The sequence below is a fragment of the Lithobates pipiens genome, unplaced genomic scaffold, assembly GCF_037356315.1.
Source record: "Lithobates pipiens isolate NorthernLeopardFrog02 unplaced genomic scaffold, aLitPip1_a1.2 Scaffold_8, whole genome shotgun sequence".
Classification (NCBI taxonomy): Eukaryota; Metazoa; Chordata; class Amphibia; order Anura; family Ranidae; genus Lithobates; species Lithobates pipiens.
The window spans coordinates 304891885-304909888 of NW_027507903.1; the positions used below are offsets into that span (position 1 = coordinate 304891885).

Consider the following 18004-nt stretch of genomic DNA (forward strand, 5'->3'; position numbering starts at 1 on the left):
TAATCACAGAAAATATTCTATTTTTAAATCCATATATGCCGTGTGTGTGTGTTTATATACTGTGTGTGTATATATATATAAATAAAAGTCGCCTGCCATTGCGGCCAGAGAGAGCATCGTGTCAACATCGCCAGGAAGAAGAAGAAGAAGAAGAGAAGAAGGTGGCGGCAACAGAAGACCGGGCCAACACTAGTAAAAGAGCTATAAGAAGATAGCGGAGGCCCGGCAGAAGAACCGAAGAGTGGGACAAGACCCCAAAGTCGGAAGAAGACCGCCGGACGGCGGCGGTGACAAAGAAGTAGAAAGCCGGGCTCCTCCGCTAGTAAAAGAGCTAGCAAAAGAGCAGTAGATAGCGGAGGAGTCCGGCGAGAAGACCCCCCAAGAAGGAAGAAGAGAAGACCACCGGAGCTGTCTAATAAATAATTTTAAAAACTTGTGTTTTTTTTTTTTTATTTACACTTTTTTTCACCAGGTGAGTGGGTAGGGACATCGTATCACATACTCATTCACATAGGGTGGGGGGCTGGTATCGGATTCCGATAAGCCCCCTGCCCGCAGACCCTGACAACCAATGGCCAGGGTTGTCGGGAAGAGGCCCTTGTCCTCATCAACATGGGGACAAGGTGCTTTGGGGTGGGGGGGCTGCAACCTCCTCCTTTCCTGACCGTGCTGCCTGCTCAGATAAGGGTCTGTTATGGACTTTGGGGGGACCGCCACACCGTTTTTTTGGCGTAGGGGTTTCCCTTTAAATCCATACCAGGTGACGGGGCTAGCAAGGTGTCAATCTCGCCGATGGAGGCGGCAACATTCACTTACTTTGCTAGTTCTGTCTACCTGGATCCACATTCAAAATGAATGGACTTTACTTTACTGTGTGTGGGCAAGTCCGTTCATTTCAAAAGTCCGGCGGACTTCCGCCATAGTCCGGCGGATTGTCCGCCAGAAAAGTCTGGGTGTGTGTGAGCAAGTCCGCTCATTCGGAAAGTCCGGTGGACCTCCGCTGCAAAATCCGGCAGGTCGTCCGCTGGACTAAGTCCGCCGGATAGTCCGATCGTGTGTACGCGGCATAATGTGACCTATAAACGGTACAACTCAATTGAACAACAAACTGAAATCTTTTAGGTGGAGGGAAGTCTAAAATAAAAAATAAAATAATATGGTTGTATAAGTGTGCACACCCTTAAACTAATAGCACCTTTTGCTTTTATTACAGCACTCAGTCTTTTTGGGTATCAGTCTATCAGCATAGCACATCTTGATTTGGCAATATTTGCCCACTCTTCTTTTTAAAAACACTCCAAATCTATCAGATTGCGAGGGCATCTCCTGTGCACAACCCTCTTCATATTATACCACAGATTTTCAATTGATTCAGGTCTGGGCTCTGGCTGGGAAATTACAACAATTTAATCTTCTTCTGGTGAAGCCATTAATTTGTTGATTTGGATGTATGCTTTGGGTCATTGTCATGCTGAAAGATGAAGTTCCTCTTCATGTTCAACTTTCTTGGAGAAGCCTGAAGGTTTTGTGACAATATTTACTGGTATTTGGAACTGTTCATAATTCCCTCTACCTTAACTAAGCATGATGCCACCACCATACTTCACTGTGGGTATGGTGTTCTTTTGGTGATGTGCAGTGTTGTTTTTGCGCCAAACATATCTTTTTGAATTATGGCCAAAAAGTTCAACCTTGTTTTCATCAGACCATAACACTTTTTCCCATATGCTTTTGTGAGACTTAAGATGTGTTTTTGTAAAATTTAGCTAGGCTTGGATGTCTTTCTTTGTAAGAAAATGTTTCCATCTTGTCACTCTACCCCATAGCCCAGACATATGAAGAATACAGGAGATTGTTGTCACACAGCCAGGACTTGCCAGATATTCATGAGGCTCCTTTAAAGTTGCTGTAGGCCTCTTGGCAGCCTCCCTGGCCAGTGTTCTTCTTGTCTTTTCATCAATTTTGGAGGGATGTCCAATTCTTGCTAATGTCACCGTTGTGCCATATTTTCTCCACTTGATAATGACTGCCTTCATTTTGTTCCATGGTATATCTAATGCCTTGGAAATTATTTTGTACCCTTCTCCTGACTGATACCTTTAACAATGAGATCCCTTTGATGCTTTGGAAGCTCTCTGCTGACCAGGGCTTTTGCTGTAGGATGTGACTAAGAAAATGTCAGGAAACAACTACTAGAACAACTAAACTCTATTTGGGGTTAATCATAGGCAATTGAAATGATGACGGGTATGTACTGACTCCTATTTAACATAAGTTTGAATGTGCTTAATTCTGACCACAGCTACATCCCCAGTTATAAGAGGGTGTGCACACGTATGGTTGTTAAGTTAAGGTTGTTGTCTGTAAGTACCACACAGGATGGTCTTGACCGTATGGGCGGCAAACAAGATGGTTTGTTAGGATCTCGTAAGGGGATGAAATGCTGGATGTCAGCTAAGTAGAGTCTAATGGTATTGTGTGACAGTGCCAGCTGTGTGTGGTGGCATAATATGAAGGCCAGGATGTGATAGAGATCTCCTGATATTGCCCTGGGGTTTGAGGCTAGTAACTTGTCATAGATCTTCCAGGCTGTACGGTAGGCCTTCCGGGTGTTGTGAGATAATGATAGATTAATAAGGCAGGTAGCATTGTGAAATGGCTCCCCTGTCCACAATCTATTTCCACTTGTCAGCCTCCCTACCAGCTAAGCTACCTAAGCTATATACCAAATGGAAAAGGGGCATACCGTTCCTTGAGGAGGAAGACTGGGAGTCCTGTGTCTCCACATATGTCCCGACCTTGATCTCAGCCAGAGACCGTTTCATACAGCTGAAATTCTTACACCGGGCTTATTATACACCGCAGAGACTGGCAGTTATTTACAGGGATTGGAATTTTTGAGAAATTTGTCTCACATGAGTGGATCCGCTATTACTGGCACGTTTAAATTAAGTATTTAGTCAGGGTCTAGTACCTGGAAGAGAAACACTAAGAGGCGGGAGATAAAGGATCATCCCGAGTCTGGCTGCTGCCTTAGCTGAAAATGAGTGGTGATAGTCCTAGAACGAGCACCCTCCGTACTTGTGACCTAGATCCAATACTGCATGCAGATACGGGTCCAATTCTTCCCTCCTGTTGGGGTTGCCCTGCATAGCACATCTCTGACTGTCCCCAAGGCTAGCACAAACTCTGTGACAGTGAGCTAGCGATTAAGTCAAGGGTCCCTGACCTTCAGGATGACGGAGACGTCTCCCCCCAAATATGACTTCTTCTTGGCCAAGTTGTGTACTGCTATGAGGAGGGATGCTAAGTTAACATCATTGTCGTCCAAGATATCCTTCTTGATGTCCTGCTGGGACAAGGTGCGCAGGGAAGACAGTGGTGAAGATGTTGGGCGTACCTGTAATTGAAGGTATGGGAATAATGGTGGTGACTGGAGCTGGTAGGGGCACGGCTGGGCGTACCGCCAGGGCTCTCACTCTGCTTGGACTTCGGTGACTGCTGTTGACAGTGTGGTCACCCAGGAGAACGGCTGAGTAGTCACTAAGAAGATAGACTGAAGTGGTGCCTGGTAGGGCTGCCACTGGCAGTGGAAACAGCAGCCTAAAAGCTCGACTTCCTAACTGTGGCAGGGTAGGAATTACTCCTGCGATGCAGTTCTGCGATGAGCTTGGGTTTTTTTTATTAATTTTTATTTATATTTTTTATAAATGGTCCAAGCTCTGTGGGACTGTGAGCCGTCGCTTGCTGAGCCCACAACGGGTGACGGCAGGGCTAAGGGGAAGTCCTCACTGTCTGCCTGCGACATGGCATCAGGTAAAGCAAGGAGGGGGAAATGCATATGTTTAAGGTAAGTTGCAAAGGTAGGAGGGGATAGATGCGTTTGGGTAGACAAAATGGAAGGCGGAAGAAAACAAGAACAGGATAAGGAAAGGCAGCCGTAGTGACAGTTGGTTTGCGCTCGAGCGCTGTTGAGTGTGACTTTAGAAAACTCAAAATAATGCGTGACAACCGAGGTGAGCCAGGAGGTGACTGGCTAGGTAACCAATAGCTCGGGTGTCCGTCTGTGCTCGGCACAGACTAATGAACCAGAGCCCCCCAGGGCGGACTGGGGTGGGTAGCTGAAGTCTGGTATTCTAAGTAGGAATGTTGTGATCTGTAGTTTATTGATGTGTGTTTGGTCTGCTAATGCTTGCACTGCCAGCAAGTATGGAGATTAGGCGACCTTGTCTGCATAGTGAAGGCTTGCGCTTTGAAAACAGAGTGACATGAATAGAAGTATGTGACAGTTGCTAACTCCTCAGGAATCAAACACATTGTGTATGTAAAGTCAAATATGTTGTGAAAGTGTGTTCGAGAGAAAGGAAAAAGGGGGGTCCCTTTTTTTTTTTTACTGCGCACCTGACTTGAAGCCCTAGTAGTGAAGTCTCGGTTGGGGTCGAGAACTGGGTCGACCACGAACCTGTAGTAGGGTGACATGGAAAAGTTTGAGAAGGGGGATCGCAAAGAGCTGTTTTGGGGCCATAGCTGACCCCCTGGTGAAGAAATGCAAGCCCTCGACAATGGGTTTTTTTTTTTTTTTTTGGGAGAAAGACTGTCCAAGCCTGGTGTAGGATGGACCAACTGGCAACCTTACTGACCTGAAAGGGGAAACGTGATAGAGAAAATGTGTGAGTAGCCGTGTTGCTACTGGAGAAGATTGGGCATTTTGAGCCAAATTCAGAAATGTTTGCAGCGATGGCAAGAACACAGCCTTGTTGAAAGTGCGAAAGAAAATATTTTAGTGGAAATGTACATAGTTACTAAGGTTGAATAAAGACACCAGTCCATCCTGAGTGAGTGTCTACAATTGTCCCTATCCCTGTACATTCTACATTGCACACTCACATTGGTCCCTACCCTTGAGGATCCCACAATCCAAGGTCCCCATTCATATACTAGGGCCAATTTACCTACCTGCATGTCTTTGGAGTGTGGGAGGAAACCAGAGTACCCAGAGGAAACCCACACAGGCACAGGGAGAACATGCAAACTCCAGGCAGGTAGTGTCGTGGTTGGGATTTGAATCAGCGACCCTTTTTACTGCTAGGTGAGAATGCTAACCACTACACCACTGTGCCACCCATTATGTAGGAATGACCGTGCGCAGCATTGAGCAAATAGATAGAGAGGGTTGTGTATGATCATGCATGGATAGACTGAGAAAGTGAACGTAAGTACTGCTGAATTCATACTGTTGATGTGACTAGTTTGAACCGGGCTGGGTGCGAGCACCGGTGGAATAGTCTGTGAAAGATCCGAATCATTTGAGTCGGTGATGCAACAGGTTTCGGCTCGGTTTGTTAAAGTTTGTGCTTGGCGAGGACCAATCATTGCGCTGATGCAGCCACTAGATTCGAATCAGCCGTAGATGCGAGGTGACTGAGGGGCTCGTATGTCAGATCCGAATCGTATCGCTGATGATATGGCTGGGTTTGGATCGACTGAATGGTGATGGTGGGTGAAGGGGCTTGTGATTCCTGAGGATCAGAAGCATAGAGGCGAGGTTGCGACTAGATTAGAATCAGCTGTTGGTGAGTGTTTGCTATCCAGTAAGAGGTGTAGGGGGTCATTTAGGTGAAGTGAATGTTTTGTAAAAGGGTGTAGGGGTTGCAACTGGCTCGAGTAAACCCGCGTTGGGTAGAAAGTATGAGATACATGAAAGATGACATAGAAAGACTTACGGAGCCGTAAGTGCGACTTTTGCAAAATGAACATGATAATGTAAAGATTCGAGTTTAGAAGGAGTGGAAAAAACAAAGTCCTACCTGCGACAGTGAGAGTGTAGCGGTCCAAGTGTGGTACAATCGATGAAAAACTACGACCGATCTTGAAAGCACAGCAAGCCTCTGCAATGCATCTGATACGAATCAGTTTGAAAAACGTATGAGATGAATCCAATATAAATCGGTAGTAAGGAGTATCTGATACAAATTGGTTGTAGAGTGTATGCCATTCCTTACTGTGAAACCGAACACCTATCAACCCCCTATCCCCCCAGGCTAGTCAAATGCAGAAAAGGCACCAGGTGGGTTTAATTACACCTCAATCAGCCACAAAAACCCATACAAACAATACATGCTTATCTCAAAGTGAAAGAGATGGCAACTCCATGGACAGTGAATTTTATAACCAGTGAAGCCTATGGCAAGTGATATCAGAGAACGACCGACGGCGGCTCAGAGGCTTGGATATACGAATGAATTGTATGTTTCGTAGAAAGAACTTACAAATAAACTACGCCTGTGCTGAATGATGTCGGGACTCAGAGGCAGTTTTTTTTTGCGAAAGGGGTGCAGGGTAGCAAGCATAATAAACCGCAAGTTTGCATATGATACGAAAAGGTTTGGATACTACCTGCGACCGTGAGCGGGAACTGCCGATGAAGACCACGAATGACAAAGCCGAAGTACACATGCGATTGAATGCACAGACTGATGATCATGAGGTGACCTGGGAAGAGTCTGCCCCCTGACATGCAGTATCGCACACAGGAAACCGACAAAGACCACAGGCAAATGGGCAGGTTAAATACCCCCCCGGGCTCCTCCCATAAATTCAGGCCACCATACTGGCCTGTATACACGCACACACACGCACACACACGCACACGCACACACACACACACAAACAATATTTACTTCCTTTGTAGAGGTATACACGCATGTTTGGGACTTATTAGAATCACATTTGTGTCTGTATTTTGCAAATGAGGAGACTGCTAACAAGCAGAAGATTAACATCACCCCAAATATATTTTGAGTGATTTGTCTTTAAACAATGCAAAATGCATTTAAAGCAAGTTGTTGTTGCAAATACCAATACCTTGTCTCTGTTTATATTTAGCCAGTTGCTAAACCAGCCGTTGAAGCACCAGTTGATCTTCCAGCTGTACCTCCGGTATGTACTTATTTAGAATAAGTGAACTTCTTAAAGCCAAAACATCACGCTATCCATTCCTATAATCTATTTGTGGCTGGAAAAGTATCCCCATGATATATGAATTTTCCCAGGGTGGCAGAGAAGCCAAGGATACCTCACAATCCCATTATTGCAGCTCCAGTGGTAAAGTAGAGCTCAGTTTATGCTAACACTGAGCCAGAGTTTTTTTAGAGACCTGTACTGAGAAAAACGTGCAGGTTGTCTATGCGGATCTTCTCCAGGAAATACTAGCTCTTTGGCTGTCACTGACGTGATTACTGACCTGGACAAATTATGCAATTAGAAGTCAGAATTAAGTCCTGTTCTACTGTATGTGCTGTATGTTTTTTCCAGGACAGTAACTCAAAAAACACAGACATTACTGGATCTGTAGAACAAATAGGCAACGAGAATTTTCAGAAAAATAGATCAGCAATGGCAGCCTCCATATTCTGTCAGTACAAGTTTTCTTCAAGTATTATATGTTAATCACAATAATAATCTGGAACATTAAAGCCATACAATAAGATGTCGACTCAACTAAAGACCATAAAATAGAGCTGTTAGCATAGCACCAAAAAAACAAAACAGGAAGACTGCAAATTGTTCTCAATGCTTCAAACGAAACTATTTTAGGAAAACTAACTCCGGTAGTGGGATCCCCCAGGGTTCTGTGCTGGTACCAATCCTGTTTAATTTGTTCATAAACGACCTGGAGGATGGGATAAATAGTTCAATCTCTGTATTTGCGGACAATATTAAGCTAAGCAGGGCAATAACTTCTTTGCAGGATTTGAAGACCTTGCAAAAAGATCTGAACAAATTAATGGGGTGGGCAACTACAGTACATGGCAAATGAGGTTCAATGTAGAAAAATGTAAAATAATGCATTTGGGTGGCAAAAATCTAAACACTGGGGGGAGAACCTCTGGGGAATCTAGGATAAAAAAGGACCTGGGGGTCCTAGTAGATGATAGGCTCAGCAATGGCATACAATGCCAAGCTGCTGCTAACAAAGAAAAACAGAATATTGGCATGCATTAAAAAGGGGATTAATTCCAAGGATAAAATGATAATTCTCCCGCTCTACAAGACTCTGGTCCGGCTGCAACTAGAGTATGCTGTCCAGTTCTGGGCACCAGTCCTCATGAAGGGTGTACTGGAAATGGAGCGAGTACACAGAAGGGCAACAAAGCTAATAAAGGGTCTGGAGGATATTAGTTATGAGGAAAGGTTGCGAGCGCTGAACTTATTCTCTCTGTAGAATAGACGCTTGAGAGGGGATATGATTTCAATATACAAATACCATACTGGTGGTGACTCTACAATAGGGATAAAACTTTTTTGCGAAAGGGAGTTTAACAAAACTTGTGGCCACTCATTAAAATTAGAAGAAAAGAGGTTTAACCTTAAACTACGTAGAGGGTTCTTTACTGTAAGAGTGGCAAGTATGTGTAATTCCCTTTCACAGGTGGTGGTCTTAGCGGGTGGCATCGATAGTTTCAAGAAACTATTAGATCAGCACCTGAACATACAGGTATATACAATGTAATACTGACATATAAACACACGCATAGGTTGGACTTGATGGACTTGTGTCTTTTTTAAACCTAAAGCCGCGTACACACGGGCGGACTGTCTGGCAAACTTAGTCCGCCGAAACACATTTCAGCGGACAGTCCGCTCGTGTGTGGGCTTCAGCGGACTTTTTCAGCGTGCAGTCTGGCGGTAGTAAGTATTTCGGAAATTCCGTAATATTGTCCGTCAGACTTTGGTTTCAGCGGACAGTCCGCTCGTGAGTAGGCTAGTTGGACGGACTAAGTATGGCGCATGCTCAGAAAGGATTTACACGGCGAAAGGTTGCATTGCTGTGTATTGGACTTCCTATTTCTAGTCCCGTCGTACGTGCTGTACACGTCATCGCGCAAACTTTCGACGGACTGTTTGGCATCCGTGTGTGGTCAAGTCCGTTCATTCAAAAGTAGGACGGACTGTCCGTCGGATTGTCTGACGGACTTAGTTGGCCAGACAGTCCGTCCGTGTGTACGCGGCTTAAGAGATGCAGAATGCAGTCAAATTAGATGGGCGAACAGTTTGAGTTGAGCATAAGTTCAGCCCGAACTTCACTTGTTCGACCGTTCTGTGAACATCCGAGTTTGCAGGTAGCTCAACAGGATGTTCATCCGCAGGGAGCCACATAGTGTACTGCGCACTTCCCAATGCATTTCAGGGCCCTTATTGGATGAAGCCTTTACGTGCAAAGCTTGGCCAATTAGCACTGTCAAAGACCTGATTAGACAAAATGATGATTACTTACTCCTATCATGGCTCAGTACTCATAGTCACACCCCACCAGTGGCGGTTGGTGCTCAAAATTTTTGGGGGGACGCAAACAAACTGAGAAATTCTGAAAAAATAACCCACATCAATTGCAGCCTAAGGCCGCGTACACACGGGCGGACTGTTCGCCCAACCTTGTCCGCTGAACAGTGTTTGGGCGGACAGTCCGCCCGTGTGTGGGCTTTCAGCGGACAGTTTCAGCGGACAGTTGGACGGACAAAGTCTTTCGGAAATTCCGAAAAACTGTCCGCTGAAACTGTGTTTGAGCGAACAGTCCGCCCGTGTGTAGGCTACTTTCGAAATGAGCAAACTGTTCCCGCTCGGAAAGTCCGCCCATTTCGAGCGCGTGTACAGGTAGGCGGGGCCCGCGAAGGAGACGTCGCGGGCTCCGCCGCCTGGAATGGGCTTAAAGGGGAACCCCAACGCCGAAAAAAATCGGCGTGGGGGTCCCCCCAAAGTCCACACCAGACCCTTGTCCGAGCACGCTACCCGGCCGACCAGGAAAGGGGGGCGAGCGAGCGCGCCCCCCCTCCTGAGCCGTACCAGGCCGCAACATGGGGGGTGCCTTGGGGAAGGGGGGGCCGCGCGGCCCCCCCACCCCAAAGCACCTTGTCCCCATGTTGATGAGGACAAGGGCCTCTTCCCGACAACCCTGGCCGTTGGTTGTCGGGGTCTGCGGGCGGGGGGCTTATCGGAATCCGGGAGCCCCCTTTAATAAGGGGGCCCCCGGATACCGGCCCCCCACCCTATGTGAATGAGTATGGGGTACAATGTACCCCTACCCATTCACCTGTGAAATAAAGTACAAAAAAAAACACAACACAGGGAAAAAATATTTTATTGCACAGCTCCGGGGGTCTTCCGTCTTCGGGGGTCTTCTCGCCGGACTCCTCCGCTATCTTCGTGTAGCTCTTTTGCTAGCGGAGGAGTCCGGCTTTCTTCCTCCCCGCCGCCGGCCTCTTCTCCCGACTTCGGGGGTCTTGTCCCCCTCTTAGGTTCTTCTGCCGGGCCACCGCGCCTTCTTGTAGCTCTTTTACAGGCGGTGGCCCGGTCTTCTGTCGCCGCTGTCGTCGCCGCCGCCGCCGCCTTCCGTTCTTGTTCTTCTTGTTCTTCTTCTTCTTCTCCTGGAGATGTTGACTCGACGAGCTCTCCGGCCGGAATGCCAGAGCCGCGCTGTGCGGTCACTTATATAGTGACAATGGGGCGGTGTCACATGGTATATGTCACATGGGTTGGTCACATGGGTTGATGTCACATGGGGACTATGACATCGTAAGGGGGCGGGGTCACCATGTGACCAACCCATGTGACATATACCATGTGACACCGCCCCATTGTCACTATATAAGTGGCAGCGGAGCGTGTCCCTGGCATTCCGGCCGGAGAGCTCGTCGAGTCAACATCTCCAGGAGAAGAAGAAGAAGAACAAGAAGAAGAACAAGAACGGAAGGCGGCGGCGGCGGCGACGACAGCGGCGACAGCGGCGACAGAAGACCGGGCCACCGCCTGTAAAAGAGCTACAAGAAGGCGCGGTGGCCCGGCAGAAGAACCGAAGGCGGCGACAGAAGAACGGAAGGCAGCGGCGACAGAAGACCGGGCCACCGCCTGCAAAAGAGCTACAAGAAGGCGCGGTGGCCTGGCAGAAGAACCGAAGAGGGGGACAAGACCCCCGAAGTCGGGAGAAGAGGCCGGCGGCGGGGAGGAAGAAAGCCGGACTCCTCCGCTAGCAAAAGAGCTACACACAGATAGCGGAGGAGTCCGGCGAGAAGACCCCCGAAGACGGAAGACCCCCGGAGCTGTGCAATAAAATATTTTTTCCCTGTGTTGTGTTTTTTTTTGTACTTTATTTCACAGGTGAATGGGTAGGGGTACATTGTACCCCATACTCATTCACATAGGGTGGGGGGCCGGTATCCGGGGGCCCCCTTCTTAAAGGGGGCTCCCGGATTCCGATAAGCCCCCCGCCCGCAGACCCCGACAACCAACGGCCAGGGTTGTCGGGAAGAGGCCCTTGTCCTCATCAACATGGGGACAAGGTGCTTTGGGGTGGGGGGGCCGCGCGGCCCCCCCTTCCCCAAGGCACCCCCCATGTTAAGGGCACGCGGCCTGGTACGGCTCAGGAGGGGGGGCGCGCTCGCTCGCCCCCCTTTCCTGGCCGGCCGGGTAGCGTGCTCGGACAAGGGTCTGGTGTGGACTTTGGGGGGACCCCCACGCCGATTTTTTTCGGAGTTGGGGTTCCCCTTTAAGCCCATTCCAGGCGGCGGAGCCCGCGACGTCTCCTTCGCGGGCCCCGCCTACCTGTACACGCGCTCGAAATGGGCGGATTTGCCTCCTCCTTACGTGGGCGAGTCCGTTCATTTCAAAAGTTGAGCGAACTGTTTGGCAAACAGTTCGCTGAAACAGTCCGCTCGTGTGTGGGCAAGTCCGCTCATGCAAATTTTGAGCGGACTGTTTGCCGAAACTGTTTGACGAACAAGGTTGGGCAAACAGTCCGCGCGTGTGTACGCGGCCTAACTGTGCCCATCAAACACAGCCACTGTGCCCATCAAACACAGCCACTGTGCCCATAAATTGCAGCCACGTGCCCATCAATTGCAGCCACCGTGCCCATCAATTGCAGCCACCGTGCCCATCAATTGCAGCCATCGTGTCCATTAATTGCAGCCACTGTGTCCATCAATTGCAGCTACTGTGCCATCAAATGCAGCCACTGTGCCATCAAACACAGCCACCGTGCCCATCAAATGCAGCCACTGTGCCCATCAAACGCTGCCACTGTGCCATCAAATGCTGCCACCGTGCCTATCAATTGCAGCCACTGTGTCCATAAATTGTAGCCACTGTGCCCATCAATTGCAGCCACTGGGCCCCATCAAACGCTGCCACTGTGCCCCATCAAACGCTGCCACTGTGCCCCATCAAATAGTGCCACTGTGCTCCACCAAATGCTGCCACTGTGCTCCACCAAATGCTGCCACTGTGCCCTATCAAATGCTGCCACTGTGCCCCATCAAATGCTGCCACTGTGTCCCATCAAATGCTGCAAAATGCTGAAAATGTGTCCCATCAAATGCTGCCACTGTGCCCCATCAAATGCTGTCACTGTGACCCCCCCCCCCCCCCACCCACTCACTGTCTGCCCTGCACTTACTCTGTCTCAGTGCCAAGTCAGGTATTCGGGTGATGGCGGCAGGCAATGGGACCTTGGAGCAGGTCAGACAGCGGTTCCCGTGTCCTCTATGCATCTCCTCCCCTCTTCCTTATAGGCATCCAATCACAGCGCCTGTCCTTTCAGCCAATCAGGTGACGGGTAACAGACCCACGCACTTGATTAGCGCAGAGGCGGTTCAGTGTTAGGATATATTCCTTTGCTGTTCTAACACACCTGGGTGAACTGCGAGTGCAATGCTCTGCGCTCACAGTTCACCTTTTTAGAAGCCTATTAGAGCCTATGGCTCTAATCTCCGCTGTACTTCAGCCGCCCGGTGTCCGAAAAAGGGCCGGATGTCTGAATATTTGCAGAACTTGAACTTGGATAGGAGAAGGATTGTTTGAGATGCTCTTTTGCTGCTTATCAATTCTTCCCTTGCCTTCTTGTGCAAATTCTTAGTGCAATGCTCTAATGAAGAGTCACTCTGAATAACACTTTACAGATAGACTTTAGTAGAATGATCTCTGAGGATACACAGGCTGGATAATAAAGAGTAACGCTGAATAACTCTTTACAGTTAGACTTTGGTAGAATTACCTCTGAGGATACACAGGCCGGATGATAAAGAGTAACTCTGAATAAGTCTTCACCCATAGACCTTTTGCTTTAGAACAATTCTGTGTCCCCTCCAGTCATACTTGCTGATCTACGTCTGCCAGTTGAGCACTACTTCCGTTTGTGCAGCACTCCCAAGTTAAACAAAAGGGCATTACGCTGAATAATTCCCTTCTGCCCGACTGATTAGATTTCCTTGGGTGTTGAACCTAAAGCCACAGGCCATTACCGCCTATTTCCATGAATCACGTGCCAACATCCCTCAGCCTTTAGAAGTACTGTTATGTAATTTATACCGTGGTCCGTAGATTCACAGTATGTAACTCCATCCATCCCTCCTCTCCGCATAGCGCATTCTCCTCCCCACAGGGGGACACCCAAGCTGCACCAGCTACTCCATGTTGTTTTCCTTTCCTCTCAGACTCTTCTCTGGGAGCACGTGACCCCAGCTTATATGGGAGGCCTGCCCCTGCCAAGGCAAATTAATGTTTGGTCAGAGCTCTCCACATGAGCTGCCTGCCACTCAGGTCTCAAGTCCTGCCCCTCTTCCAGAACAATTCCACTGGAAGCATAGGGAGGCATTTTTGAGCCAGAGCACAGGTGGCCACACCCCCCACTACACTGAAACTCCCATTCCCCAGATCAAAACAATTAGGCTTGCCTTAAGTCACAGGCCTGGCTAAATTTGCCTGAAGCTGCATTCAGTCACTAAAACACTTCTAGATCACCTACCTTTAGGCAGTGACCGCTACATATATATATATATATATATATATATATATATATATATATATATACATTTATATATATATATATATATATATATATATATATATATATATATATAGGTGTGTGTAGATCTTTTATATCCACTGTGTGCATATATATATATATATATATATATATATATATATATATATACGCACACTAGGGATGAGCTTCGAGTTCGAGTCGAACTTTGGGACAGTTCTAAGCACAGGAAACATGCGCCCCTTCACAGGCATTCTGTAGACACCCCCCAGGTACGAAATTTAAAGGAATATTACACTTTTATTTTTTCACTTTAATCTTTATTAAAATCACTGCTCCTGAAAAAACGGCAGTTTTTTTAACTTTTTTTGCATTGATCCATGTCCCCTGGGGCAGGACCCAGGTCCCCAAACACTTTTTAGGACAGTAACTTGCATATTAGCCTTTAAAATTAGCACTTTAGATTTTGAACGTTCGAGTCCCATAGACTTTAATAGGGTTCTAAATTTCACACAAAGTTTAGGTGTGTTCGCAGGTTCTGGTACGAACCGAACAAGGGGGGTGTTTGGCTCATCCTTAACGCACACACACACACATACATACAATATTTACTTCCTTTGTAGAGCTATACACGCATGCTTGGGACTTATTAGAATCATATTTGTGTCTGTATTTTGCAAATGAGGAGACTGCTAACAAGCAGATGATTAACATCACTCCAAATATATTTTGAGTGATTTGTCTTTAAATAATGCAAAATGCATTTAAAGCAAGTTGTTGTTGCAAATACCAATACCTTGTCTCTGTTTATATTTAGCCAGTTGCTAAACCAGCCGTTGAAGCACCAGTTGATCTTCCAGCTGTACCACCGGTATGTACTTATTTAGAATAAGTGAACTTCTTAAAGCCAAAACATCACACTATCCATTCCTATAATCTATTTGTGGCTGGAAAAGTATCCCCATGATATATGAATTTTCCCAGGGTGGCAGAGAAGCCAAGGATACCTCACAATCCCATTATTGCAGCTCCAGTGGTAAAGTAGAGCTCAGTTTATGCTAACACTGAGCCAGAGTTTTTTAGAGACCTGTACTGAGAAAAACGTGCAGGTTGTCTATGCGGATCTTCTCCAGGAAATACTAGCTCTTTGGCTGTCACTGACGTGATTACTGACCTGGACAAATTATGCAATTAGAAGTCAGAAATAAGTCCTGTTCTACTGTATGTGCTGTATGTTTTTTCCAGGACAGTAACTCAAAAAACACAGACATTACTGGATCTGTAGAACAACTAGGCAACGAGAATTTTCTGAAAAATAGATCAGCAATGGCAGCCTCCATATTCTGTCAGTACAAGTTTTCTTCAAGTGTTATATGTTAATCACAATAATAATCTGGAACATTAAAGCCATACAATAAGATGTCGACTCAACTAAAGACCATAAAATAGAGCTGTTAGCATAGCACCAAAAAAACAAAACAGGAAGACTGCAAATTGTTCTCAATGCTTCAAAAGAAACTATTTTAGGAAAACTAACTCCGGTAGTGGGATCCCCCAGGGTTCTGTGCTGGGACCAATCCTGTTTAATTTGTTCATAAACGACCTGGAGGATGGGATAAATAGTTCAATCTCTGTATTTGCGGACAATATTAAGCTAAGCAGGGCAATAACTTCTTTGCAGGATTTGAAGACCTTGCAAAAAGATCTGAACAAATTAATGGGGTGGGCAACTACAGTACATGGCAAATGAGGTTCAATGTAGAAAAATGTAAAATAATGCATTTGGGTGGCAAAAATCTAAACACTGGGGGGAGAACCTCTGGGGAATCTAGGATAAAAAAGGACCTGGAGGTCCTAGTAGATGATAGGCTCAGCAATGGCATACAATGCCAAGCTGCTGCTAACAAAGAAAAACAGAATATTGGCATGCATTAAAAAGGGGATTAATTCCAAGGATAAAATGATAATTCTCCCGCTCTACAAGACTCTGGTCCGGCCGCAACTAGAGTATGCTGTCCAGTTCTGGGCACCAGTCCTCATGAAGGGTGTACTGGAAATGGAGCGAGTACACATAAGGGCAACAAAGCTAATAAAGGGTCTGGAGGATAGTAGTTATGAGGAAAGGTTGTGAGCACTGAACTTATTCTCTCTGTAGAATAGACGCTTGAGAGGGGATATGATTTCAATATACAAATAGCATACTGGTGGTGACCCCACAATAGGGATAAAACTTTTTTGCCAAAGGGAGTTTAACAAAACGTATGGCCACTCATTAAAATAAGAAGAAAAGAGGTTTAACCTTAGGCCGCGTACACACGGGCGGACTGTCTGCCCAACTTAGTCCGCCGAAACACATTTCAGCCGACAGTCCGCTCGTGTGTGGGCTTCAGCGGACTTTTTCAGCGGACTGTCTGACGAACAAAGTCTTACGGAAATTCCGTAAGATTGTCCATTCAAACTTGGTTTGAGCGGACAGTCCGCCCGTGTGTGTGCCAGTCCGCTGTACTTTCGAAATGAGCGGACTTTTCCCGCCCGGAGAAAAGTCTGCTCATTTCGAGCGGGTATCCAGGTAGGCGGGGCCCGCGACAGAGACGTTGCGGGCCCCACCGCCTGGTATGGACTTAAAGGGGAACCCCAACGCCGAAAAAAATCGGCGTGGGGGTCCCCCCCAAGTCCACAACAGACCCTTGTCCGAGCACGCTACCCGGCCGGCCAGGAAAGGGGGGCGAGCGAGCGCCCCCCCCTCCTGAGCCGTACCAGGCCGCGTGCCCTCAACATGGGGGGTGCCTTGGGGAAGGGGGGGCCGCGCGGCCCCCCCACCCCAAAGCACCTTGTCCCCATGTTGATGAGGACAAGGGCCTCTTCCCGACAACCCTGGCCGTTGGTTGTCGGGGTCTGTGGGCGGGGGGCTTATCGGAATCCGGGAGCCCCCTTTAATAAGGGGACCCCCGGATACCGGCCCCCCCTTCCCCAAGGCACCCCCCATGTTGAGGGCACGCGGCCTGGTACGGCTCAGGAGGGGGGGGGGGCGCTCGCTCGCCCCCCTTTCCTGGCCGGCCCGGTAGCTCGAAATGAGCGGACTTTCCTCCGCGTGTGTGGGCGAGTCCGTTCATTTCAAAAGTTGAGCGGATTGTATGGCGGACTTAGTCCGCTGTATTAGTCCGCTCAAAAAGTGCCGTGTGTGGGCAAGTCCGTTCATTCAAAAGTTTGAACGGACTGTCTGTCGGATTGTCTGACGAACTTAGTTGGGCAGACAATCCGCCCGTGTGTACGCAGCCTTAAACTACGTAGAGGGTTCTTTACTATAAGAGCGGCAAGGATGTGCAATTCCCTTCCACAGGTGGTGGTCTCAGCGGGTGGCATAGAAAGTTTCAAGAAACTATTAGATAAGCACCTGAACATACAGGGATATACAATGTAATACTGACATGTAATCACACACATAGGTTGGACTTGATGAACTAGTGTCTTTTTTCAACCTCACCTACTATGTAACTAATTTAACTGTTAGCCCCTGTACACACGGTCGGAGATTCCGACGGAATGTTTCCTATCGGAGCGTTTTGTCGGATATTCCGACTGTGTGTGGTCTGCATCGGACTGTTTCCGTCATAATATCCGACAGACCAACTTTTCCAACTTGCCAGTAAAATTTTCCGACCAAATGCTCCGATTGGACGTACTCCGATCATGTGTAGCCTACTCCGACGGACAAATTGCCACGCATGCTCACAATCAAATTCCGACACGGAAGTGCTCGCTCAGGTAAAACTACTGCTCGTAATCGATATAGCACATATATCACGCTGCAATGTTAAAAATTCTTTCATGAAGCACATTCTCTTGTTCTTTACAATGCTGCAAGAAGGAACTTCTTTTGCTGCTCATAGTCACACATACTTCTCTTGAACGTATTTCCTGACTCTTTTTTACTCATTTCAGCAATACAATTTTTGAATTCGTCACATCTACACAATTTTTTTTTTTTTATTGTTTTTTTGGGTGAATTTTGTGTTTTGTTTTTTTTCAGAAACATCTCCTTTTTTGACAGTTTGCTCATCTTTCCATTTTTTTGGGGTGTGTTTTGTGTGTAAACTTACCACAACAACATTATTATCTTTTTTATATTTTGTTTTTATTTTTTAATCTACGGGAGGTTGTTTAGTGTTGGTACCCCTTGTTATTCAT

The 18004-nt window shown here is 47.2% G+C and overlaps 1 protein-coding gene across 12 annotated transcripts in view; it reads left to right on the forward strand.

Annotated features, from left to right (window-relative positions):
* The window catches only part of LOC143960856 (uncharacterized), a 243733-nt gene that overhangs the window by 172156 nt on the left and 53573 nt on the right, over positions 1–18004 (forward strand). For 6 of the 12 annotated variants that reach the window (XM_077469807.1, XM_077469809.1, XM_077469814.1 and 3 more), the window contains one exon: positions 6886–6939. The exons of 1 other annotated variant lie outside the window; for it this stretch is intronic. In XM_077469807.1, the coding sequence (XP_077325933.1) occupies positions 6886–6939 (54 nt within the window). Of the gene's footprint in view, positions 1–6885; positions 6940–14633; positions 14688–18004 lie in introns of all 12 variants that reach the window. 5 more of the 12 variants (XM_077469808.1, XM_077469811.1, XM_077469803.1 and 2 more) reach the window with 1 other exon arrangement.